The sequence below is a fragment of the Silurus meridionalis genome, chromosome 1 (genome assembly GCF_014805685.1).
Source record: "Silurus meridionalis isolate SWU-2019-XX chromosome 1, ASM1480568v1, whole genome shotgun sequence".
Taxonomy (NCBI): Eukaryota; Metazoa; Chordata; class Actinopteri; order Siluriformes; family Siluridae; genus Silurus; species Silurus meridionalis.
Window position 1 is genome coordinate 25694110 of NC_060884.1, and position 26246 is coordinate 25720355.

The 26246-nt window shown below is 37.3% G+C and overlaps 1 protein-coding gene across 5 annotated transcripts in view; it reads right to left on the reverse strand.

Moving 5' to 3' along the window:
* Nucleotides 1-701: 701 nt before the first annotated feature.
* dnajc6 (DnaJ (Hsp40) homolog, subfamily C, member 6) overlaps nucleotides 702-26246 on the reverse strand; it is a 50468-nt gene continuing 24923 nt past the window's right edge. For 2 of the 5 annotated variants that reach the window (XM_046850611.1, XM_046850574.1), the window contains 16 exons: nucleotides 20359-20408; nucleotides 19748-19896; nucleotides 17466-17588; nucleotides 15519-15652; nucleotides 14519-14713; nucleotides 13769-13877; nucleotides 11726-11805; nucleotides 11273-11466; nucleotides 10739-11116; nucleotides 8559-8630; nucleotides 7232-7330; nucleotides 6588-6728; nucleotides 5876-6175; nucleotides 4846-4994; nucleotides 4388-4564; nucleotides 702-2826 (listed from right to left, as the gene is read on the reverse strand). In XM_046850611.1, the coding sequence (XP_046706567.1) occupies nucleotides 2725-2826; nucleotides 4388-4564; nucleotides 4846-4994; nucleotides 5876-6175; nucleotides 6588-6728; nucleotides 7232-7330; nucleotides 8559-8630; nucleotides 10739-11116; nucleotides 11273-11466; nucleotides 11726-11805; nucleotides 13769-13877; nucleotides 14519-14713; nucleotides 15519-15652; nucleotides 17466-17588; nucleotides 19748-19896; nucleotides 20359-20408 (2452 nt within the window). In that variant the 3' untranslated portion in view covers nucleotides 702-2724. The remainder of the gene's footprint in view (nucleotides 2827-4387; nucleotides 4565-4845; nucleotides 4995-5875; nucleotides 6176-6587; nucleotides 6729-7231; nucleotides 7331-8558; nucleotides 8631-10738; nucleotides 11117-11272; nucleotides 11467-11725; nucleotides 11806-13768; nucleotides 13878-14518; nucleotides 14714-15518; nucleotides 15653-17465; nucleotides 17589-19747; nucleotides 19897-20358; nucleotides 20409-26246) is intronic. The other 3 variants (XM_046850584.1, XM_046850602.1, XM_046850592.1) reach the window with 3 other exon arrangements.

A 26246-nucleotide genomic window follows, 5' to 3' on the forward strand; every position in this document is an offset into this window, starting at 1 on the left:
AACTGATCAGTTACTCCAGTCCAGATCTTCCAAATCCTCCAGATCTTTAGAAATCCTTTTTAACATCAGTGCCTCTGCAAACAAATCCTTCTGCTTTTTTCATGGAACATCCAGTGAATCACAATCACGTTGGAATAACAAGCAGCTGTTTGCAATGACCATATCAACATTTTTTTTAAAGAACCTATGATAGTACTTTTTTGATCGTAGGTGGATGCAATAATATGCAATAAGTGCGTCAGAAGCATCAACGCCACCCATGAACTTGTTGTACAGGCTGAGGATGCTTGGGCATTCAACAGACACTTTCTTTTTCAACTTCTCATTTAGTGTTGCCTAAAATAATGGCAGAAATTGCATTTATATCCCAGTATGCAAATCTTTTACAATGTTGTTTTTCTACGATAATTATAGAAGTGCATAGAGAGCAAAGTTCATCAAAGCATTCGAAATCTATGCACATGATTTAAAATTTCTACGGTATTATTAAATTGCATATTAGTCATTATTCATATTATTCATATATTGCCTAAAAAAATCGGTTTTTAGTCTGGTGCTCATCTAAGCAGCTTAACTTTCTTTCTGGATTTATCCTGAATCAATGAACCTGTTCTGTTTCTATATTTTCAACCCCAGCCTTTCAAAATTTGGGTCTCAATTGTTGATATGAAATAAAGAAGAAAAGACAATTTTACAGATCGTGTACTCTCTTGCCCATTTATTTGTGCAGCTCACTTTCTTATTTTTTTTTTAACGAGTAAAACCAAAGGAGGGAACACGTAAAAGTAAAGTTCACATTTCAGTAAAGGTGAAACAGCAGACAGGCAAACACACAGCTGTATCCAAACCACCTTCTCACATAGTACAGTATTATTGGTAACACCACACGTTCACTACTGTATACAGATTAGCTTCAGAACACCAGGACAGCCTTGAGGTGGCATCATTCAGTCCACAGCAGTTGCGGGAAGAGGAATGTATGATTCCAGATGCAGGGATCCAGCTATCGGTGTTTGATATTTTAAGAACGCATTCAGGGAAGTCCTTTTGCAGAGACGGAGAGGCGGTCGACTGAAAGATTTAAAAGTGTCCTAAATGTCAACAGCAAGATCCAGTTTTTCTCACAGAGCCCTAAAAATGATGAGCAATAGGTATGTGGGTATGCACGTGTCTAACGTTTATCATAGTTACGAGTGCCAGTTCAGTGCAAATTTACCGATTGAAAAAAGGCAGATCAGGTTTGTGGCTGTCCAACATTTCAAAGTCATTACATCTGGACTGTGTTACGATTTACTGAAGCAATCCGACTATTGTAGAGTTCGACCTGAACCAATGAGGTCTTCTTTACATGATATGAGAAATCAAACTGAAAGATCTCTATGGCAAAAGAAGCAATGCAGATTCTGTCCTTCACATTCCTCAACACAGCAATTATAGAATTATAGACATCAATGCACACTTACACACACACACACACACACACACACACACACACACACACACACATTTTAATTCAGTCAGAACATTTTGTCAAGCCAAAGTGTCTCAACAGAGGTTCATTACTATCACAATATGAATTAGAAGAGATCATCCCATTAAATATGCTGGAACTCTAGTCACATTATTTCATCTTAAAACTTCGGAATAACAGATTTGAATAAAGCCAAAACAACAAATGGGTGTCATTAATTAATATTTGACTCTTTATATACCTTCGTTCATTATTTCTCAACAATAATGCAAATTAAAACAGATGAAAATTATTCAATGAATTTTGAAAGGGCACCAATATTTAGTGTCAATTTTACTTTTGTAATGTTAAAGTGATTTTTCAATCAAGCACCCTAACGTCTGTACTACCCCATTTCTATTTAACATGTTAATAAATGTCGTTTATCCAGTGTTAAAGTTTTACTAGTCGCCTGTCACGATGAATCGAGCGCACGCCGCGATACGATACGTTTATTCCGTTATTTCAGTAGGAATAGTTTTAGTAGCTAATTCTTGGTTTCGACTCTATGCTGTAAATAAACCGTTTTTTGTCTTAAGACTACTTCTGTAAACAATACAACATAAAATACAGTGCAGCACATTTCATACACACCAGTAGGTGCACCAGTAGTCAGTGGAAAAAAAAATTCAACTCCTAGACCTTTACGTAGTTAAACATGTCGGTAAATCTAGCTGCATGTACAAAACTCGTCTAGTCTCTTTTGATTTCTGTGCTTTTCATCCCCGCGCTTCGGTTTCAAAACCCTACTATCAGTCCACAAAGTGCGGACGTGTGAAACGGTAGTATTTTTTCCTGTATGCTGTCAGTGTTTTTCTTATGTTCTAACTTTTGACCTCTGTTCTCATCTCTCAAGTATCGATAAGGCCACGCTTTAGTGTCATCTCAGACCTGCACATGGTCTACACCATTATATACAACTTCGATTTGTTTAATGTGTGGCAAGTCGGTTGGGTGCTGCACTAGCCAACTACCCAAAAAAAATAATGTGAAATACTGTATTCAATGGGAGAAATGGTATAAATTTTAGCTCTTAGACCATTTAGGTACGTCGTTACAGACACACAGAGCCACAGTATGCAGACGAACGCTGTAGTGTGTGCAGTGTACGGAGCAGGATGTAGGAGAAAGAGGAGAACATCGAAGGGGGGTTCTGATGAACGTGCCCGTCGTCTCGTGCCTTTCTAATCGGGAGTGGCTCAGTGCAGCGAGTCTCAGTAAAGAGCTTTTTGTCCTTGGCTTTCAAACTCCGACCACGCATCGTTTAGTTCCATGAATATCATCTTGGCGTATTGTTCATAGGGCTGTCCAGTTGCCTGGAGAGAGAACAAAAAAGAATTCACCATTTATACATTTGAAATTACACAATTTGAACACAAATCCCTGCAGCCTGGATCCAGAGTCTTTCAAGAAGAGTGCAAAACAGCAAAAAGGGAAGAAATCTAAAATCGTGCACTTATACAGCACATATAAATTGTCATGTTTCCTCATACTTTTGCCAGTATTTAATATACAGCTAGTCCCCGAATACCGCCAGTCCGATTCCCGCACCGTCACTTGAAAATATCATGGCCGAGCCTGCTCAGGAGTCTTAAACAACGGTGATCGGTATGGGGCACAGGGTTTCCGCAGGTTTCACCAAGACAAATGTACGACTTTTTAAGACCATTTCTCTACCATTTAGAACGAAATTAAAGACCTATATCATGACCTCAAAAACACACAAATACGTTGTTAGCAACTGACCTTAGCCAAGCCCTAAATTCTTAGTTAAACATGCACATGGAAGCCATAGCTTATAAAAAATCAAATCCCTTTTATGTCTGTGTTACAATCCAAGAGAGAGTTGTGTAAATAACAGAAAACTGCTTGGCTGTTACATGTTGGTCTCATTTGTAGTCACAGCGAATTATATTTGGACTCGTGAAAGAAAGAACCAAAACAAAAACAAACGAAAAATTCTAAAATGCTGCGGGAGCCTATCAATGAGCACTAGACGTAGCGTTACATGGAATTCAGAAAATTAAGACCTGTTGAAAATTATTTAAATCCCGGAACAGCAATTTGAAGACTTTTCAATGTCTAAAATTTGGATTTTTCTATTTTTAGACTTTTTTTCAAACTCCGCAGAAACCCTGGGGTGATATAATACAGGTTTTGTGATGGAGATACGTTACTATGACCCCATTGTAAGTCAAAAATTCGAAGATGGTGCTATGACTGTGACAGTGAAAGCCTGATTTATAATTTTTCTTTTCTGCTCTAAATTGATGGCTTTCCTCACTACCAGCAGGAGACATACTTGGCGCTTGGAAGACATGCTTTTAGCACAAAATTTGCTGTTTGAAACCGTTTGGAACAAAAAAATACACACTTAGACAATTATACTCCGTCGACCGCAAGCGAGAACTGTGCATCTCACAGGGCGAGAGATACGCTCATCTCAGCTGCGTGTTCGACGTATCGTACATCGGACGCTGCTGCCTGTTGTGTGAAATTGTAAATATTTGTCGTATCGCTCTCGAAAAATCGAAGTCGAACCATCGTAACTCGGGGACCATCTGTATATAATATTAAATAAATCATATTCTATACATCTCTGACCACTGGTAAAAGTTTATAGGCATTTCACAAGGCGTGAGATTCGTACATCCTGGCAGTGTCCCAACGTATCTTACGCTGCTACGTTTGCCTGCTGTGCAAACATTCAAATATTTTACAATCTTGTCGTATCGCTATCGGCATCGCAAGATCTGAAAATCGTACACTGAACCATGGTAACTTGGGGACCACCTGTATTAACTTTTTGTCAAATTCCTGTAATCCTGTAATGTTCTTAAAGCCTTCCTAGGCCAGAAACAAACACGCTTCTGTCACCTTGTCGGGGTGGACGACCAGCACAGCCCTGCGGTAGACCTTCTTCACCTGTTCAGGAGTAACCAGGTCAGCCATGTTGATGGGTTTCCAGCGACTCTCTCCCTCCCACAGCACCGTGTGCATGGTGGAGAGCAGAGCGCGAATGTTACGCTCCTTCCCCTCGATCCAGTCCAGGATCTGCAGCAAACACACAGCACAGGAGCTCTTTAACGACTAAATCTGCTTTGATTAAACACCTGGGCTTATGTGCCAAAGCCTTCAGTAATTATGACTAATCCATGATTAAAATGGATTCGTTAACAGGAAACAATAATCTGAAGAGACATGTAGGTAAAATATTGGTTTGAGGATTACAGGATTACAGGAATTTGTAATGGTATAACTTCAGGCACAATTGATTATTTGGTTATATGTAAGCAAACTATTCCCTGTTGTCATCAACTAAAAAAAAAGCTTACCTTGATTTTTTCTGGGTCCATCTCCTTTGCCATCTCCTCTTTCCTCATCTCTGCTATAGTCTTTCTGCCCTTCTTTTCCTTACTGCCAGTAAAGCCTTGGGCAGAAAGCAGGTCATCAAAATCAGCATGAGCAACCCTCGGTTTGGTACCTGAGAACATAGAAAAAAAAAAGTTGCGTAAGACTATAGACGTTAACTCGACCTGACATTATGAACGTTTCCTGGATTATTCTCCTAAACGTGTTTCAGAGCATTTTAATTGAAGTAAAAAAAAATTATCTTCAGCAGATAAATTGTAACTGCTAAAGTTTATACAAAAACATTAAAACACACCCAGAATTGACAGTTTCCTACTACACATGCTTTTTGAATTTAAAATTAAAGTACACTTTAAACCTTTATAACATCCATGTTCAATTTCTTACGAAAAATAAGAAAAACACAATAATAATCCATGATCTACACACATACAAATTAGGAGGATTAGGAGGATTTCAGTCATCTGAAGGCACTGTGTTGTCATTTTTGTCTATATTGATAAAAGTAAATCGTGTTGGATGCATAAGCATAAGGGTGTGCTTTCATCGAAAAATAGTCAATATCCACTACAACAGCTCAAAATTTTTTTCTAAAACAGCACTATAACGGTTTATTCCTTGTAGACTGAAGCAATTTTTATTTGTTTTTTATTAAAAAACTTGTAGAACATGCACAATTAGCATAGATATAAACAGTCATAAACAGCCTCTCTTTATACCCACATTTTTAGGTCCTCTGTCTGGGAAATTACAGACATTATGACATGCACGACTACTTCATCAAATGATAACTGAATATTATTTTATAGAAAGCTTCTAGTTTACTCTTTGTTAAATTACAGCGTATTTTCTGTCTTTCAATTATGTGGATTGTCTGCCATACATAGACAGTGAAAGCCGTAGTGAAATAACTACATTAGAGAAACAATAGCGTACTACAACCAGTGCGTTTGAAATGGGACATGAAACACGAGCACATATTTAATCACTGACCGATGCTAGGCTGTGCTTTCCCGGCTGGCGCTGTTCCACCTATGCCGGAGAAGCTGACGTTGTAGTTGGGCCTATTCTGAGGAGAGCCGTGTGTCATGGAAGGTCCGGGGGCTTTGGCTTGGGCCTGTGGCTGCCACTGGCCCGGACCTCCAGCCTGCCATAAGGGGAATGCCGTGCCAGACTGCCAGCCTGCTGTGGTGTGTTGGGGGGAGGCATTGGGTCTCTGTGGGGAACTCATAGGAGGAAATCCTCCTCCTGTACCAGTTGGAGTGGTGGGCTTACTGGAGAATCCTGATCCTCCTGTGGGAAGAGGGATACAGGAAAAAACATCAAAAAACAATGTTGTGTTGTCAAATTGTTCATGGCAACGAATGTATCCTGAGAGCATTACTGAGTATTAAGAAGCTTTTTGTTTTCTGACAGGATCATTTATACTGGTAGAGAATAAACTTTTCGCTCTGTACATATTGTTGTCACATCAGAATCAGAATCAGAATCAGGTTTATTGGCCAAGTGTGTTGACACACACAAGGAATTTGGTTCCAGCTGTTTGTTACTCTCAAAAGTACAGACATAAATAAAAACCTATACAAGACAAAACAGACATGACAAGACAAAAACAGTCTATACAAGACAATACAGACAATACAGACAATATGAGACAGTAACTTAACTTTTTAAAAAATGACATCTTATAATCATTCAACTTTACCTCCCAAACCGGCTCCCAGGTTGCCGAGGTCAGCAAAAGGATCCAGAGTGTTCGGTTTGGCCTGGTGTGTAGGAGTGTTGTGTAGAGAGCTAGTGGGACTCGTACCTGCTGATTTACTGCCTACAGCAAAACTACCACCTGCTAACACAAGGAGTTGTCAAATAAACATTATAAACATCATAAAACCTTTGTTTACGTTGTATTTCATTCACACAAAGCACCAAATAATGCTAAGTTTTTATAACACATCTGCACATTTAATATGCATGAAAAAAAAAAAAAATACAATCTTTGCTTTCAGTGAATTCAGAAATTTCTGTGTGGAAACCCATCTAATGTTCTTTTGAACTCCAAATAATCCAATCATATAAGTAGTTTTGCTAATGCAATTCCTCCAGCAGTAGACTAGTAGCTGTCCAATTCTGCTAACACAGCTAGCTACAGTAATGTTAGGCTAAGAATGCATATAATTAATTAAAGAGCTTGGAATTTACCTACCTCTAATTAAATTATCATGTGGTCATAAACTATTATTCAAGTGATTAGCATGCTAGTTTGTTAAAGGCATCTCATCTCTAGGTGTAATTCATAAGGTCTCCAGTAGATGTCCTGCTCTGGTGTATGTGGTGTTGAATTTCACTTGCCAGGGGGAGCTGGTCTGTCCCAATCCCATCCTCCTCCCATATCGCTCTGCTGCGAGATGTTTACGGTGGGTGTAGTGGGGGGCACGGGTGAGCTGCAGCCTGGCAGGGATTAACACAAGTTAGAGCTACGGGCTTTTAATACTCAAGTAATGATCATTGACTCTGAGATGAGGTTAATGTGATTGCTGTTAAGTAAATTGGTAATGCACACCCTGGCAGATGCTTTACAAAATTTTATTTTATGTGTTTATTCGAGGCATCGGTGTGGAGATGGTGGAGGATTACAAATACCTGGGGGGTTTACATAGACAATAAACTAGACTGAGCCGCCTCAATTTTTTAAAGAGGCTGAGGTTCTTCAACATATGCAGGACGATGCTGAGGATGTTTTATGAGACTGTTGCGGCCAGTGCTCTCTCAGGGAAGCAGGCTGAGAATGGCAGACACTAACAGACTCATCAACCTGATCCGTAAGGCCAGTGATGATGTTGGGGAGGAACTGGACTCTCTGACTATAGTGTCTGATAGGAGGATGCTGTCCAAAGTGCATTCTATCTTTGAAAACTCGTCCCACACACTACATAAAACACTGGTCAGTCTGAGGAGTATGTTCAGTGACATAATCATAGAACCACGATGCACCACAGAGCACCACAGGGGATCATTTCTGCCTGTGGCCATCAAACTATAGAACTGAGTGTTAAACACAATATAGATAATTTAGATACAGTAGTTATATTTATAGATTTTCATGCAACACTTACGTATATATTGTTAATATCTTGGCCAATTATGTGCAATAATCTCAATGCATAATAATAATTAGTTACTTGTGCAATAACTTTTATAGCTATTATTGTAGTCTGAACTTTTCATGCTGCTACCCATTTCACTTCACTTAATATATAACTTAATATGTATCTTCATTTATTTAATTTTTCCTTATTTTAATCTTTTACTGTGAGCAACTGCAACGAATCACTATGTGATCGATAACGTTTTCTGATTGTGATTTATCATGTCAAACTAATAATGAGAGACCTTTTAACCCGTCCCAAGCACATATATACTGTATATAGTAATCTTCAACAGATCACATAATGCCTAAAACATGATCATCTCTTTAATCAGGACAAAATCTAATTCTTTCTTCAACAACTCAGTAAAATGCATCCACAAGACTGCCCTACAATCACTGAGCATGTAATGGAAGCAAGGTGCCCGACACACACATGGGCATATATTCGCATGCCCAAGCTGATGTTCTGCATAGTATGAGATGAAAAGCATGCAGCATGCAGTAAGGGCTCTGGTTGCCCTACATTACCTGGTCCCAGGAAGGCCCCTATAAAGTCTTGAGGCTTTGTGGCAGATGGCGCCGACCCGAACGGGTCAAAACCTCCAGAAAGGAATTAAAGAAAGGAAATTTAGTCACAAACACCATTTTGGCTTGATGTTAGTGTTCAAAGTGACCTGATCTTCCAAACATGGTCACCTTGATAAATACATTTTGGGGGTTCAGTGTTTGGTTCATTAGTAATGGAGCTACAAGAATAATGCTATGTGATACATATGAAACTTACTACAAATTTACATATTGACCAAATAATCAAACACATGCAACATTTGGTTGTCATTTTGGTATTTTCTTTGTGAGCGTTGTGCTCATTTTATATTTAATAAACTAAATAGCTGCTAAAAAGAGATCCGGTGTCTGTGTGACATTGCAATAAATTGAGACTTGCTGGGGTAGTTACATTGAATTTGTAATGCTAGTGCAAAAGTATTGGATCAAATTTCCGGCCACAAACACGTCTGTTGAGCCATTATATTTTAGGGGTGTAACGGTACCGGTATTCGTACCGAAATCTTTCGATACAGGGATTTCGGTTCGGTACACACTTGTACCAAATGCAATCCTTTTTACGTCCGGAACATAGTTTCTAGTTATCTGAGTTTGCTCAGGAACGTATTAAGTGGCGGACCGCAAGTTTGCATTTTTTTGAGATACTCACTCCGTGCCGGAAATAAGTATTGTTTTGCGCATGCATGCAAACTCTAAAGAATCAACAGCGTTAGCCGCTAACCAGGAAGTGACTAGCGATATGAATTCAAGATTTTTTATTTGTCACAAACCTGGTTACATGCAGGATACAACTTGAAGTGAAATGAAAAGTTAAAAAAATGAAGAATCTTTAATCTACTGTGCCAGTGTTAGTTGCTAGCCTCTTTCTGGTTAGTGGCTAATGCGTTAATGCGCTATCAATTCTTTAGCTTGGTATGTCCAGCTTCAGGCAGGGTGGAGTGGGTGGAGAAGTGTGGCAGGTGTGATTTGTGATAGAAGAGTATCTGCAAGAATGAAAGGGAAAGTTTATAGGACTGTGGTGAGACCTGAGATGTTGTATAGTTTAGAGACAGTGGCATTGAGTAAAAGACAGGAGGTAGAGCTGGAGGTAGCAGAGCTGAAGATGTTGAGGTTTTCGTTGGGAGTGATGAGGATAGACAGGATTAGAAATTAGTTTAATTAGAGGGACAGCGCATGTAGGACATTTTGGAGACAAAGCGAGGGAGGCGAGATTGGGATGGTTTGGACATGTGCAGAGGAGGGACATGAATTATATCAGTAGGAGAATGCTGAGGATGGAGGCACCAGGAAGGAGGAAAAAAGGCAGACCAAGGAGGAGGTTTATGGATGTGGTGAGGGAAGACATGCAGGTAGTTGGTTTAAAAGAGGCAGATTTAGAGGGCAGGGGGGTATGGAGACGGATGATCCACTGTGGCGACCCCTAATGGGATAAGCCGAAAGAAGAAGTTATGTCCAGCTTCAAGAATTTCTTTTAAATGGAAAAAAAAAACCCTGACAATTCCACATATCGAGGGAGTGAATGCATGAAGGATGGAATAAAGGCATTTGTTAAAGTATTCTAAAACAAGTAGCACAGTTGAATCGATCATATCTTTAGAAAATAAAAATGTATAAAACACATTTATATAAACAACTATATTACCCGAAAGGGGTCTAACAAATGTAAACGAATGATTTTTTCCTTTTATTTAATCAATTTAATTTGTTGAAATTTAATTGATTATTTAATTTAATCAGTGTAATAAAAAAAAGTATTGCATTTTATTTATTCTATTTTATTTTTATAAAATACTATAAAGTATTATTTTTATAAATTATTAACAAAGCAGGCATTTTATTTAAAAATTAATGAAAAGTAAAAAAAAAATTGTAAACTGTTGATGTTCACGAATGTTAATGATAATAAACTGCGTTAATTAAATTGAACCGAACTGTGTCTTGAAAACCGAGGTACGTACCGAACCATGAAGTTTGTATACCGTTACACTCCTAGTATATATAGATATAAATTATTTCCAAATTATATATTAACCAAAGGACTTCCTAAAACAAAATGAAACAACATGATCTACTTTCCAGTTGCCTTTTACTTACTATAATGATCAATGTTTAGTAAATGGCCACCCTGAGATTGTGCTTACTGTCTGCAGGTCTAGGCGAGGGGCAAGGTGAGCTCGAGGATGTCGTCCTTTTTGGAGTAGATTGGGCAGATGTGGGGCCACTGGATAACTGAGAGCCTCCAAACAGATCTCCCAGCAGGTCGGTGGTAGTGGTGGTAGGAGGCTGTGGGGATGTTGGAGGAGGAGGAATGTCACCTCCATCCAGTCCCAGGAGGTCAACATCCACAGCGGGTCGAGGGGGAACAGCAGACTGAGGCTCGACTTTACTGGCCCCTTTGGCTTTCTCGCCGCTGCCGCCGCTCTGTTGACTGGACAGCGAGAGCATATCATCATCCGAGGGCTCGCTCTCCTCATTCGGGCCTACACGCCCACCCGGGGCCCCTTGGACCTGAGCTGGATCTGAACAACATAACAAAAAAATCTAATTGGGAAATTGCTAGGAGGCTCCAGAATTACAGACTCAGTACAATGCCAAACACACACTATGGTACAGTCAAATTTTAATGACTATACAGTATAAAGCTGTGTAGTCCCATTTTTGTTACTGTATGTCACCTGTAACAGCGAGAGCATCCTTGTGTTCCTGGTGGCAGGAAAACAGCACGTTTGGGCTCAGGTCTTTAGTGGGAAACTGTTCCCAGGGTGGCGTGAGATCTTTCTGCTTTTCCATGTTCTCCACCTCGATTTCCAGTAGCACTTGGAACAGCTGAGGATACTTGTCTGGAGAATCACATGCATCTAGCTCTGACCTGAACACACACATGCTTTTTAGATTGGGCATAAAAAGAGTGTAAAGTAGTGAAGCATTCGTGAGTGCAAGAGTGGTGGCTTAGAGGTTCTCAGCATATTCAATGTAAGCCACTTGGGATAAAAGTGTCTGCAAAGTGAATATATACTAATTAAGAAAATTACATGGTGCCTGACAGGCCAAATCCCAGTTTGAGAAGATTTGCACCTTCATTATCTTGTGTCTTGGATTAAATTAGACAGAGAAGTGTTAAAGCTTACTTCATAAACTTTAAGACTGTTGTGCCGGGGGCAATGAAGCCTGTATGAAACTGAATCTGGAATATCTGTGTGTTGGTCACCTGCAACGAATTAAGCATTTCATAAGACATATTATAAAAACCAGAGCATTAGTATCATCAAATTACTTAATAAAGTAATAGTGCAAAGCAGCTCATCTCTTTTCAAATTTTTTTTTTTAACAATGGGCACTGTCTCAACACAGATTTACAGAGACAAAGCAGTAAAAAAAAAAAAAAAGCATATAAGAGTGTATAAGTTTAGTGACCATAGACCATTTCAAGGATGTAAACAATACAGGCGACGATATTGCGCATGTCTGGTGCTAAAACATTCCGGAAGCGCGATTTTACAGCACGGAACTCTCAAACAAAATGACTTGATGAACACGTGCATTTTAAGTCGAGCTAAAACAGAACAGTTAAGATATTTATAAAAGCTAAAAAAAATAATTATAATATGGAATAACCGGACCCCTAAATCAGACATTGGGCAACTTTTCACTCAGAACGTTAATCGTTTACAAACGTACCATATCCAGGCATGTATTTTTATCTGTTTGAGACCGAGCGGGTCTATGTGAGAAAAAACGTGTAACGAAGTCGGTAATATCTGATAATATATTGTGGATGATGTTTATCTTATGCTTGGTGAGACCTGGTGCAAGTCAAACGCTGGCCTCTGTTTGGTTTCGTTATGGTAACCGTGGGGTTTGTGAGTGCGCGGTGCACGTGCGTGGCCGGGTCTGTATGTCTATTATAATAAATCACATTGCTAATTGAATTATATTTAATTGTAGGGAGTGAAATTTTAGGTTTAAATAATGTATTACAACTTTGAATCACGGATTGTGTCTGGGTGGCAGTTGTCTGTGTGTGTGTGTGTGTGTGTGTGAGTGTGTGTGTGAGAGAAAGAGGGGGGGTTAAAAACAGTGAAGCTCGCGCGGTTACACAATTAATTATTACAATGAATTAATCATAATAGTTATGATGATCCATCACAGCTTATTGCATATACAGTATAATTATTACACATGATCCATGTTGGAACAGTGTGCGTGAAAAAAAAGGAGAAATAGATATGAGAGGTGAAGATACACATTCTGTTTATTATAATTTGTCCTTAGCTGTATATATATATATATATATATATATATATATATATATATATATATATATATATATATATATATACATACATATATACATACATAAATACAGTGAGGAAAATAAGTATTTGAACACCCTGCTATTTTGCAAGTTCTCCCACTTAGAAATCATGAAGGGATCTGAAATTGTCCTCGTAGGTGCATGTCCACTGTGAGAGACATAATCTAAAAAAAAAAAATCCAAAAATCACAATATATGATTTTTTAACTATTTATTTGTATTTTTGATTTCTAAGTGGGAGAACTTGCAAAATAGCAGGGTGTTTAAATACTTATTTTCCTCACTGTATATATTATATCAGTTATTGGAACTATAGTCAAAGTAAATTTATTCAGACCTGTTGATGGATCTGCTTATTGAAAATGTACCATTTTATTTAGTTTCTGATCAAAAGACCGAAATAAAATAAATGACTCAAAAAAAAAAAAAAACATTTGTTCATTTAGATGAACGAGATTCAAAGAACCCTCACTATAACGATCCAATCTTTCCATCACTAATCGAATCGTTCATGAATGACCCACCTAACCTGGAAACGTCCAAAGACCCAAGATGTCACTTCTTTACATGTATGGATGACCGTTGAAATGGTCTATAGGTTTGTTTCCTATAATTGTTTGTTTATCCCTAATGAGTGCCCCAGTGGCAACTTTGGCAAGGAAAAACCCCCTGAGATGCTACGAGGAAGAAATCTTGAGAGAAACCAGATTCAAAAAGGAACCCATCCTCATCTGGGTGGCACTGAATGCCCATCCATTACAGGTCTATCATTGTTAAGGTGTGCAGTGATAAGCACTTAAACACAAAATTGTTCATGCAACGTGTGCAACCAGCTTTTCCCTCTGATAGTCCTCACCTTGGCTTGTAGTGCATGGGAGCGCATGTGGTAGGCTGAGATCACAACGTCACCTTGGACACTCACTCCCAGCTTAAAGATTACCTTTCCCTCGTGTACCCTGTACTCCCTGGGTGGAAGAGAACACAGAGAACATTCATGTAACACTATCAAATCGAAATATTTCTCTTTTTGTAGTATTCAATGCTTGAACCAAAGACGTTAAAATATTTGTGACCCAGTTTAACACAGACACAAGGTAAAATGTTGATTTGTGTTATTTCAGGCAAAGCTTAAAAGGTGTTATACATCTGACAATACAAAACATCTGATTATTTAAACTACTGACAACTTCATCAACCACCACTGAAATTCTGCAACAATTGACAAATGATTCCATTAGAAAAACCTCAGCTGTGTGTATAAAATAAGTAGAAACATTATAAATAAAATGTCACATAATTAAAGCAAAAAAGAATGTCTAACCAACACTTATTTATATACGACTCAACAGATCTACTAACGCTAATTAAATATGCAATATAAATGCTACGTCCTAGGACACTTATCTTGAAAGAGAATTGGAAACCTGATCTATCAAAGGCACATGTATGTGTATGTAAAGTATGAGCATGAGATGTAATTATGATCATTATGATTTAATGACAGTTATCACAGATCCAATGCATTTTTAATAGCATGCGTAAAGCTAAAGATGCCTCTACACTTTGCCTTGTTCTGCATGGAGCCAAAGGGATTTGTCTGACGAACCTCATCCTCTCATACTCCTGTGCTGTGGAGAAGATCTTTGTCTCGCCAATCAGGACGTCACAAAAAGGTCGACAGCCACTGCGCTGTTTGTTGAAGCAGGGTATGGGATTCACTGTGACGGTTTTGATTACCAGCGGTTTGGAGTGGGGCAATATGGGCTTCTCTGAAACCATGCTACACACGTAGCCTATGTACCTGACCAAACACACACACACAAGTATATCAATCTGGCAAGTGATAAATCAATAGGACCAGTAAATGGTACACAAAAAAGCAAACAACTCAACATTTCCCTGAATTGAAAAAAAAATTATATCTCCTATTGGGAGATAAAATTCAGTGCTTTTGTTAACAAAATAAAGAATTACATATAAGTCTTACATATAAACTTAATATGATCCAATTCAGCAATTGGTTGCCGTGCTACTCATACACCTTCCAGCCAAAAAACATTAGCTAAATGCTACGAAGGCAGTTACTGAGCAGTTTATAATGGATAATGTTCTTGCTAGTTACGTTGCATACCCATTATGATACCCACTACTGTGAAGGGGATTTCCATCATTCATAATTCATTTTTCAAGCAGGAAATGAACAGTACCTTAGGTACTTCAGGCTATTATTATATTAATGATAATCCTTTTTTAGTTATTATTACACGGTTAATGCTCTGGGTTGGGATTTCAAGCCCCAGCTCTGCCAAGCTGCCACTGTTGGGCCCTTAAACAAGGCTTTTAATCCTCTCTGTTCCAGTAGTGTTATATCATGCCTTACCCAGTGCTCTGACCTCAATTTTCTAACAAGCTGGAATATTAAAAAAAGTAAAAAACAAACATTAAAAAATGCAGAATTTCACTGTGCTGTAATATATACTGAATGTAATCAAGGCTCTCACTTAATTTGAAACTTACATTTACCGCTATTGTTAAATTGTGGTCGTCTAATTCGATCAAATTCAAAATATTTTGGTTAATAATTTCTGGTTTTGAACTATTTCTACCTCCGGTGTGAGGGCCACAGGCCTTGTCCGGGTTTCTTGGCGCTGAGCAGTTGCATGGCATTAACCGGGTTAGTGAAAAGGTGGCAGAAGCAGAACATGGCACAGACCAGCACCCCAGAAGGACCCCTGCCATCCTGAGACATAAAAAGACACACTATAATGATATATCACATAAATGCTTTACAACATTGAACATATTAAACACTGAATATTACTGGTAATGGTTGTACACAATTTTCTAAAAGTTGTGTTGTTCTTTTTTAATGATATATATTTATATTTATATATATAGTTTTAGACCACATTTTCAAATATTCTCAGCCCATAACCTCATTGCATGACCTCCATTAATGCACATGTGCCCACTAAGAGGCACAAACCAACTAATATTATAAGGAACAAACTTATTGGCACTAAACTTATACTTTTTATAGAACTTTATAGTCCCTTTATTTCTATAAAGCTGCTTTGAGACAATGTCCTTTGTTAGAAGTGCTATATAAACTTTAACCTTTAAAATTAAGTAAAATGGACTTGTGTTACCTTCTAAATCTGCAACAGGTACATTTTTGAGGTAAATCCAAGCCTTTGTTAAGTGTATGTCTTAGTCTTAATTATTGTTGCACAATGGCCTTCTTCACATTTATTGAATTATTCTTCACTACAGGAAGTCCTGAAATTCGCCATACATGGAGAAAATGAACACAAAAGCTTTCAAAATTATTTAATGCTATATACTATTTTGGAGATAGCCATCCAAAATAGTTCTGGAAAAAATCCAAATAATTTGCATGCCTGAATCAGAAAGCGTTTACAAGATTGTGATGGACTTATACAAATGCATGCATAAAACACAAGATGAGTTCATCATGAGTTTCTTTCATAAGTACAGTATTGCTTAGCATTTTGGTTTGTTTGCAATGTGTTTAAAAAAAGCTCTTCCATCTGCAATGCAGTGTTCTATTCTCCTGCACATCATACTGTACCTTTTTATGGAGACAGCGTTCAATTGTTATACACACAGTGAAAATACATGTACTGCGTTTAAACTCTCGCAAGAACCGCAAGGTCAGAATTGACAGGTTACAATTTAACTGAACTGATGTACAGTGAGGAACAGCATGATATTCTGAAATGTAGCAGAGTAAAAAGTAAAATACTGCACATAAAAATGAGTGGAAAAAACGAGGTTACGAAGGAAAAATGTACTGCAATGGAGACATAAAAATTACTTTACTGTCCCCACAGTGGCATTAAGATTCAGTAATAAAATATGAAATATACAGTAAGATCCAAAAACAATGTAGATTTCACTGACTTCAACATGCTGCTTCGCATGACTTCTATTAATGTACTTTAGAAACAGATGTTTATGCAGATGTCAACTATGAAATCTGACTCAATAAATGTACTTTACAAACAGATGTTTATGCAGATGTCAACTATGAAATCTGACTCTATTAATGTACTTTAGAAACAGATGTTTATGCAGATGTCAACTATGAAATCTGACTCAATAAATGTACTTTACAAACAGATGTTTATGCAGATGTCAACTATGAAATCTGACTCTATTAATGTACTTTAGAAACAGATGTTTATGCAGATGTCAACTATGAAATCTGACTCAATTAATGTACTTTACAAACAGATGTTTATGCAGATGTCAACTATGAAATCTGACCCAATTAATGTACTTTACAAACAAATGTTTATGCAGATGTCAACTATGAAATCTGATTTAATAAACACCATCATCTACAAAATCCCATCTATAAATGGAATATTTTACAAAATGCACCTCATAATGTAAAAAGTAAAAAAAAAATAAAAAAAAAGCATAATGTAATAAAATATAAGCTATCAGGAGAAAATTAATCAAAGCTGTAACTCAGAATGTTAATCAGTTAGAACTAATATGGAAAAAAATGGTGCTTCTTCTCTTACCGAGCATGTAATCACACAGACGTTCTTGGGGTTCTGCTTGAGCCAGTTGTGCATGTTCTTACACACAGCAAACAGGTTGTGAAGACTTGGGGCTTGTCTGGATGGCCAGTTGCATTCGGACACCTGAAGAGAGAAGGAAGTGACACAGCTAAAGCAAAAGACGGTGATGTGAAGCAGAATGTTAAGCTTGACGAGACCGTTATCATTTTACATGTTACATTTATCTATGAACAAATACACTATTTTATTAAGGTGATAACACCAAATGAGGCACGTGTGCCACAGGAGTAAGTGTGTAGGTAATGTTCCCATTATTAAAGCCTTTCATATTTCACTACATAGCAATGTTTAAAAGTCTATTGACATTCATTCTTAACAAGCATCATTCTAAGATGCTGACAGGTTATTTATAGTGCATTCATTAAGTATATTTAGAGTAGAGGGCGTGCGATAAAGAAAGTATGTCAGGATAACAGAAGACCGTTCATCCAAATGTATGATATGTAACACAATATTTTGGCTTGCTGACCAAGTGTCAGCTACATTGTCTGTGTTACATTAACAATGATTCATTAATTGATCACTAATTAACAGTGTAGCTTCTAGTGTTTAAATGTCGATACATGCAAGTATTCAGACATCAGATGCAATTGGATGCTGCCTTGTATGCTTTTGTTGCAAAATATACAAATAAATATATATTATTATAAATCAACAATTATAAATACATGGGGAAAGAAATGACAGAATGTGACTTCAAGCTAATTTTGGATTATGACACTACTAATGAATTAATAATATCATCCCTTTGAAGTTGACAAAATGTTTGCTGCATAGAAATGACACAATCCTAAACTGAGTTTATCGTGATGAGAGATTATCCTTACACGAGAGTGCAGCGAACTAACAACAACAAAAAACCCTTACATAACACTATTTAATTCATTCGAAATATTTGATCAAAAGTGGGATCTAATAGCTTGCATCCTGAGCACTTTCTATATTTCATAACCTTGATTCAGTAGCTTGTGAGTTCATCGAGTTGTGCACATGAGGTACACTCAGTACACAGAAATTAATAAATACAGGATATTATTTTTTTCCACATAAATACTGACATAGTTTTTGGTTTTGTCACTACATGAACACAGTGAAATTTCCCTGAAGATACTCACTAAAATCACTGAAACCACTTACATTTTTTTTGGCAAAACAAGGCCATAAATTCCAGAAGACAATAAGGCTACAATCTTTGCTATGAGCTTTGGTGTTTATTTGCCATGTTAAATATATGTTTTCTTAAATCTGATTAGCATGTACTGTACATTTATACTTAATATGTATATACTTAATATAGCTGGCTTTGGCGTTATATAACTGTTTGGGTGCTATACTTGTATTCTGTTGTATTGTACAATATATGTACAGTACATATATTTTGCACAGATGTGAATGGTTCAACATTTTGACTCTAGAAGAATTGACAATTGATATGTCTAGTAAAAGTAGAACCGGCCCATATCAAATGGAAGTGGTGTTTTTTCTTCCCTGGCTCTTTTCTCAGCATTGAAGTAAAAAACAGAAAAAAACACTGGTGACTGTTATATAAACAGCCTTCTGAAGATTTTAATCTGCCCAGAAACATAGAACAAAAAATGGTCTGGCCTTGGTTTCCCAAAAGCATCGCAAATTAAAGATCAGCGTAACTAAGAGAGAGTAGTCAATGCGATGTTCACTTAGCCATTCAGAGATAATCTTTGCTTTTGTGAAACTCAACCCTGTATGTGTGTGAAGAACACAGGCAAAAGGTTTTTTTATAACTCTCCTCACCCTCAGCAAGGATAAAGCTGGTTAACTTCCACTTTCATTCAGTGAAATGCATGTAGGCATACGGCACATCTATGCCATTACCAGAAGCCAACATCTGGGTTGGTTAGTAATAAGAAAAACAAGAAGTAATATAGTGAATTCCAGAGAATGGTGAGTCTTTTGCTTCCATGAGTAACAGAGCATATTGAAGAAGAACTGAAAATTCTGTGGAAAGCCAATAGGCCTATCACGAAATTGTCTCATTTTACTGCGCTATTTAAAATAATCAGGCCCACATTAGGAATGACTCATTCAGCTACCATGGAATAAAAAAGGAAAAGCTTTCCCAAATTCTTTCATTACTCAGCCATAGTTTGCACAGCTCCACAGAGACTTCCATATCACTTCAATTTACAAAAAAGGAAAAACAGAGACACTCCCTCAAGGGTTGGACTCTGCAAACTTTGTCTCACCCTGTTGGAAAACTTGGCTCCACGGTAGTTCCTCTGGGACAGGTTGAAAACCGTGTAATGATCAGCGTGCCGCGAGTCCAGGAAAGAGCGGATATCCTCCACGTGGTTCCTGTAGCCCAGCTCCACAGTCTCTGCAGGATATGACATCACTGGCAGGGCATGAAGATGGGCAGTTACAGTCAAAAGATCAGATTATAATCTTGCTTCCACCAAACACTGAGTTTATTAGCTACAAAGCACTCAAAAACAATTTACTGAGCACAGTTCAGATCGGGTCGGGTCGGGTTACTGTGTTCATTCAGATCTTACACAACCGAGGCCGTAATGGCTTTTAAAATAATTCAATGATTCTATTCAGAGCTGGTCAGAAATGTTGATTTATATCTATGAGGACTGACATTAGGACTACAAATTAATCTGGATGAATAAAGCAAAATGTGTAAGAGAGAACAAACACAACACTATCACATGGCCAATGAGTGAGTGGCTTCTCCGTGACTTATCACCCCATGGCATCGTCTTTATAAAGACAGGCAAAAGTAAGCAAAACTAGAGACACACAATGCTTGTTTAATGGGTGTTTAGTTGTTTAGATGAGTTTAAATGCTCACCTATGATACGTGAGGTGATGTAGACAATGTCCAGTTCTCCTTTGGTGTAACTGTAGTGAACAAACGGCAGACATTCCATTTTATGTTTTGACAATCCTGGTTTCTAATTAACATTAAGTCAGACAAAATATTATTATTCAGAAGGATTATTCATTTTCATGCTTAGGCAGTAATGATGAGACAAAACAAGGGCTTTACCAGGAGTGTCCAAATAGATTAAGTGCCCAGCCAGGGCAGGCTATCTTTTTTTATTATCCTCCCTGGCCCAGTAAACACCTGATGTAGTATCGGAAACATTTCTCTTATCAAGAGACCTTGTTTTCTAATGGCTTTGGCTCCACAAAATAAATTTCCCATTTGATTTGAGGGGAATACAATGTCAATAAAAAAATTGAAAAAAAAGAGAGAGCAAGACGGGAAAGAATGCATTGCCTTGCGCATATTTTGCACTTTGCCTGTGAGTGTTGCAAGTGGAGAAAGAGTCTTCAGTAAACTTAAACTTGTGAAGAATTACCTCAGATCAGAAATGTTTCATGAAAGACTAAACGGTCTCGCCATGCTCTCTGTTCAACACGATTTAGCAAGACAAAGATTCAAAGATCTAATCAAAGATTTTACTGTGAGAAAAAACACGCCGCCTGGCACTTGGGGAAAAAGACAGACAACCAGACAGACAACAGACAAAAAAGACAACCAGAGAGTGTTTCAGTTGTGTCTGTGTGTGAGAGAGACCATACAATGGTGCTAATTGCTTTACTGTATACAGTATGCATAATTTCAGTTAATTTAATAAACCCTTCAAATTTAGTTCTACGCAATAATTATGCTTATTAATAATGATTGTAGTTACATGTAGGAAAAAGTTCAGATAATTGGGGGATGGAGCCTTGGGGTCCAAAGTACAAATTAGCCAGGGGGGCCAGAAACCCTAGCGGCGCCCCTGCTTATTTTATAGCAGTTATAAACAGGTGATCCTTCACCAGAAAATGCAAAATCCTCTATGATAAAGACTTGGTAACCGCAGAAAATGTACCGTTACAAAGCATTGACATCTGCGACCCCATCATAAATGTTAAATAAAGGACTATTAGTCCTTAAATAAAGGACTAAATAAAGGACTTCCTTATTTCAATTATTATTCGGCTTAGATTATCAGGAATTATAATTAATGAATAGAAATCAGTAAACTGAACTGCAAACTACACTTTGCAGCATGCTGACATAAGAAAATATTTAACAATGGGGTAGTTACCAAAAGTTAATATTACCACCGCAAATTTGCTTATATTGCATTTTCCGAAGTGGTCTATTTCATACTTATAGAGCTCATAACAGTCGTTAGAATGCATTTCCACTCTACTAACCTTGTATTAGAATGGACAGCAAATCATAACTACATATATGTCAATATGTCTGATGTATTTGAGTATAACAATTACTATAGGTTTTAGACAACTGAAACATGCAACTGGGAGCCTTCACTTATCCATCTAATGGAATTATAATTTGTTCATGCTTCCTAGCTACCAAAAATACCCAAAAGCCTTTAAGCATCACATTCTAGCGATTATAGTAGTTTCAGTAAAAGTTTTATGCTGGAAACAACAGGAGTGAGATGAGAGTCTACTCTGGATATCACATCAGTCCGTCCCAAAGCACCGTGCACATACACATACATTCACCTAGCTGCATCCACACAGCAATTACAGTACCGCTAGTGTAAAACACCACATGCAAGCTGTACCAGACCTGGATCATGAATCGTCCTGACTAACCCAAAATGTTTGTTTCTTAAAAACAATAATAATAATGTTCTTCGTTATCATCGTTATTTTATATAGCGCATTTAAAAGTTACATCTCAGAGTGTTTACAAGCATAAAAATAGAGAATAAAATGAAATAAACATCAAACATACATCATAAAGAAAAACTATCCTGAAAAATGAGTTTTAAGAGCAGATTTTAATATATAAATATTTTATTTGTTCTATTAAACAATAGGCCATTTATCTGTAAATAAACTGCATGTGTATTACCGCACTCCTTATAGGTTATAGTGAAGCTGGTGTGCTGTTATGTAGCAGTCACTGGTATACACTGGTCTACAATCCCTCTAATCAGATAATAAAGTGTATCAACAGACGACTGTTCTAATCTTCTGTGGTAATAAGACACACACACACACACACACACACACACACACACGCACACACACACACATGCAGCAGTACCTGCCATGAGGTTTGGGTGACAGAAGTACAGACATGAAAAAAAAACAACAACATAAAAATAATAGTTGTCTGTAAACAAATTATGATAACTACAACACAACTGTTCTAGTGTAAGCCCTTTAGTTTAGCATGTAGCTAAGCTTTTCCTGGGTCAAACTTGTCACATGACCACCAAGTCTTAGAGCAAGCTGGGGATAATCCAAGTCTAGGTGTAAGTTACATGATTTTAATAGATGGGGAATAAGATGCTTATAGCAAAGTGAAAGTTGTTTGCCCAAACAGAGTACAAAAAAAAGGTGTACCTCACATCTAGCTGTGGATTATCCTGCTTTTACTGTATCATGGGCACTTGCTAGCATTGACAAGTTAAAGCTAACAATTATGTTTGCAGTGCAAAATTGACTGAATGGGCAAAATTCACACGTCATTTTCATTTATATTTACGGGTCTACAGTTTCGGCTGATTTAAATAGCACAGAGATAAAGAAGTGAGGGAAATATATTTATTGGAATGAATTTTAATAGATATTAGATTAGATACAGAGGTAATAATAGATATTACTACCTCTGTATTCAGTTAGAATGCGCACATTCCAGCCAATTATTATTAAATACAGTGGAACCCGGTTATGTCGAGGGCCTAGGGGACGCCAAAAAGCGTCGAGATAACCAATGATCGAGATAAACGAAAACCAATATGGCGGCAAAATATTAACGTGTTAGAAATTTCTTTATGTACATGATGTGCGTTATTAAATGAGAATGTGCATGCACGTGTTTTTGGAGGTTTTTTACACAACAGCGTTACCGCGATTTGATTGACTGGTCATGCGGATCGAGATAACCTGTAATGCGTATAAGGAGGATTTGATTGATTGGTCATGCGGATCGAGATAACCTGTAATGCGTATAAGGAGGATTTGATTGATTGGTCATGCGGATCGAGATAACCTGTAATGCGTATAATGTGAAGTAAACGCAAACAAAGTTTATTGAGAATACTCAAGAGATAATCCACCAATACTTGTAGCGAAGCAGTAATATCCAGCGGTGCGCTCCGGGCGCACGGTCCACGAAGTTGTGTGAAAGCAGAGACGGTTCGTGTAGAGAATCCATGGATCCGCGCTATGGAAAGCGCAGCGCTGGGCAGCAACGGATAAACGTGGTGCAGACAGCGTGAACATGGAAAACAGCAAGATCGGGGTAATCCGGGGTACCGTTGAGAGAATGCGGAGTCCGAGAAGAAGGTTACGTAGCGGGATACGTATACGCGCTTACACAGACCGCCATGAACCAACACATACGATCATGCACAAACAATAACGGACCGCGAGTGTGTGGAGGTGAAGGGCTTAAATAAGAGATGGCATGAGTGAGTGAATGAGAGTCAGGTGTGTGTGATCAGCATGACTGCGACGAGCTCCGTGTGGGCGGGGCACGCACATGAGAAGAAGCAGGGTGCTTCGGGGAATGCCGCCGCCGAAGGGGGCATGGCAGGGGGATTCCTGACATAACCAACGTTAAGTGGCAAATTTGCCCCCCTTGTGCTCGAGATATTAGGGTTCGGCGACATAAAAAAATCGATGACCAATTATAAAATGCTAAGACAAAGCGAGAATTTTGCGGTTCCACTTCAAAAACGTCGACTTAATAGGGTTGGCGAGTTAACCGAGGTCGAGATAAGTGGGTTCAACTGTATTTAGATACACCATCCACAATCGATACAATTTCAAACTGTCAAATAGACACGTATGTGTTACAGCTGAACAAATCGCTCTAAAATGTATGAGTCCTTGCAGATCCCAATATTAAAACCTCTAATTCACATCAGTATCACTTACCTGCAACTCTATTATCCAATATCATTTTTACAGAAATACACTACATATGAGGAAGTGAAGTGGCATATTAAATTGAAGTGGCATATTGAACTTTTAGGGAGAACTTTTTACCTACCGTTAGCTTCAGATTTAGATTTAGTTTTTAGTTAGTGTGCTAGACCTTGAATTTTATTTTATTTTGGTTTCTGTTAGATTAGTTGTTGGAGATTTTTCGTAAACAGATCCAGGACCACATTATTTTCCTCCTTTGCAGACAAAAGAACATATATTAGGGCTGTCATAATTAACGCTTTAATAACGCATTAATGCACATTTTTTCAACGCCACAAATTTGATTGACGCGCGATTAAAGCAGCGTATTTCTGTTTGACCATTTTTATTAAAATGATATCAATAAAGGAATATGAAAGAGGCCAAATTACAACCTTCAATAAAGCACACATTTATTAATGATAAACTTATAATAATAAATAAACTCCACCGAAATATAATTTTTAATCACTAAACATTTGTTTTACTGAAGTCTTGAATCATGCACCAAAATTCCTCATGATGCTCACATCCGGCAAATATAACCGTCCGTGTGGAAACAGCAAATGTTCTGTTTGGTGTCCTGATGATTTACAAAATTTAATACAACATTATTTTAAAACATTTACAAGAATATTTCGTCTTCACGCTCTGTATGGTTTTACTAATAATAAACATACATTTGCACAAATCATCCATATTTTGTCAATGCCCATGTTGACAAAAGTATTAAAAACTTGAAAAGTGTTCATTTAAGGTACATTTGAAACAGATAAAAATGTGCGATTAAGTTGTGATTAATCACGAGTAAACCAATGACAATCACGATTAAAAATTTTAATTGACTGACAAGTCAATTAAGGGCTGTCAGTCAATAAAAAAAAAAAAAAATATATATATATATATATATATATATATATATATATATATATATATATATATATATATATATATATATATATATATATATATTAGGGCTGTCAGTCAATTAAAATATTTAATCGTGATTGTCATTGGTTTACTCAATTGATCAATTGGTTTTAAATATATATATAAATTAGCACTCCTACATAATCTCATATATAACCTTTTTTTTTCAAGGTTGTTGTTCCTAGTTGTATTGTCAGCTGAATTTCACGTTATGTGTTTGCTTACTTTGTGCTTTGTTTTTTTTTGTGGTGATTTACATTTTATATATAAATAAGTCTGCATTTGCATCCACCTCAATGCATGACACAATGTATATAAGAGATTTTTTTTTTTAAAGATATTTTTGAAATTAAAATGTAAAAAATATTGGAAACTAGTATGTTACAGATTTTCCTCTTTTTTTTTTCATATTATGGCCTAAATTGGGCTACCTTAAAATAGAAAATCAGATTATTCATAATGAATAAAAGTGCAAGACAACCGAGTTTGAATAATAAATGAGATCTATCACTGCATTTATGTAACAGATTTGGGCTTCGATCCAAATGACAAACATCAGACACGACTGGCCTACTTAGTGTGTCAGACAGGGCTTTTTTGTGTTATGCGGTTCATTTTCGGTGGTGCTACAGTGCTGATTCAGCAACGAGGAATTGCATTGCTTGTTTAAGCACAGAGGACTGCACTGTGATGAAAGACGAACAAACATGCTCATGCGCCTTTTCTAGCCTGACTCGTCATCCTCCCAGCTCCTTTTACACTGTGATTTTATTATTTTTTTATTTCCTCTCTCTACTTAAATTACATTGATTAGGCGTCTGATGTCGTCTTTAAAATCAGATATGCAACAATTCC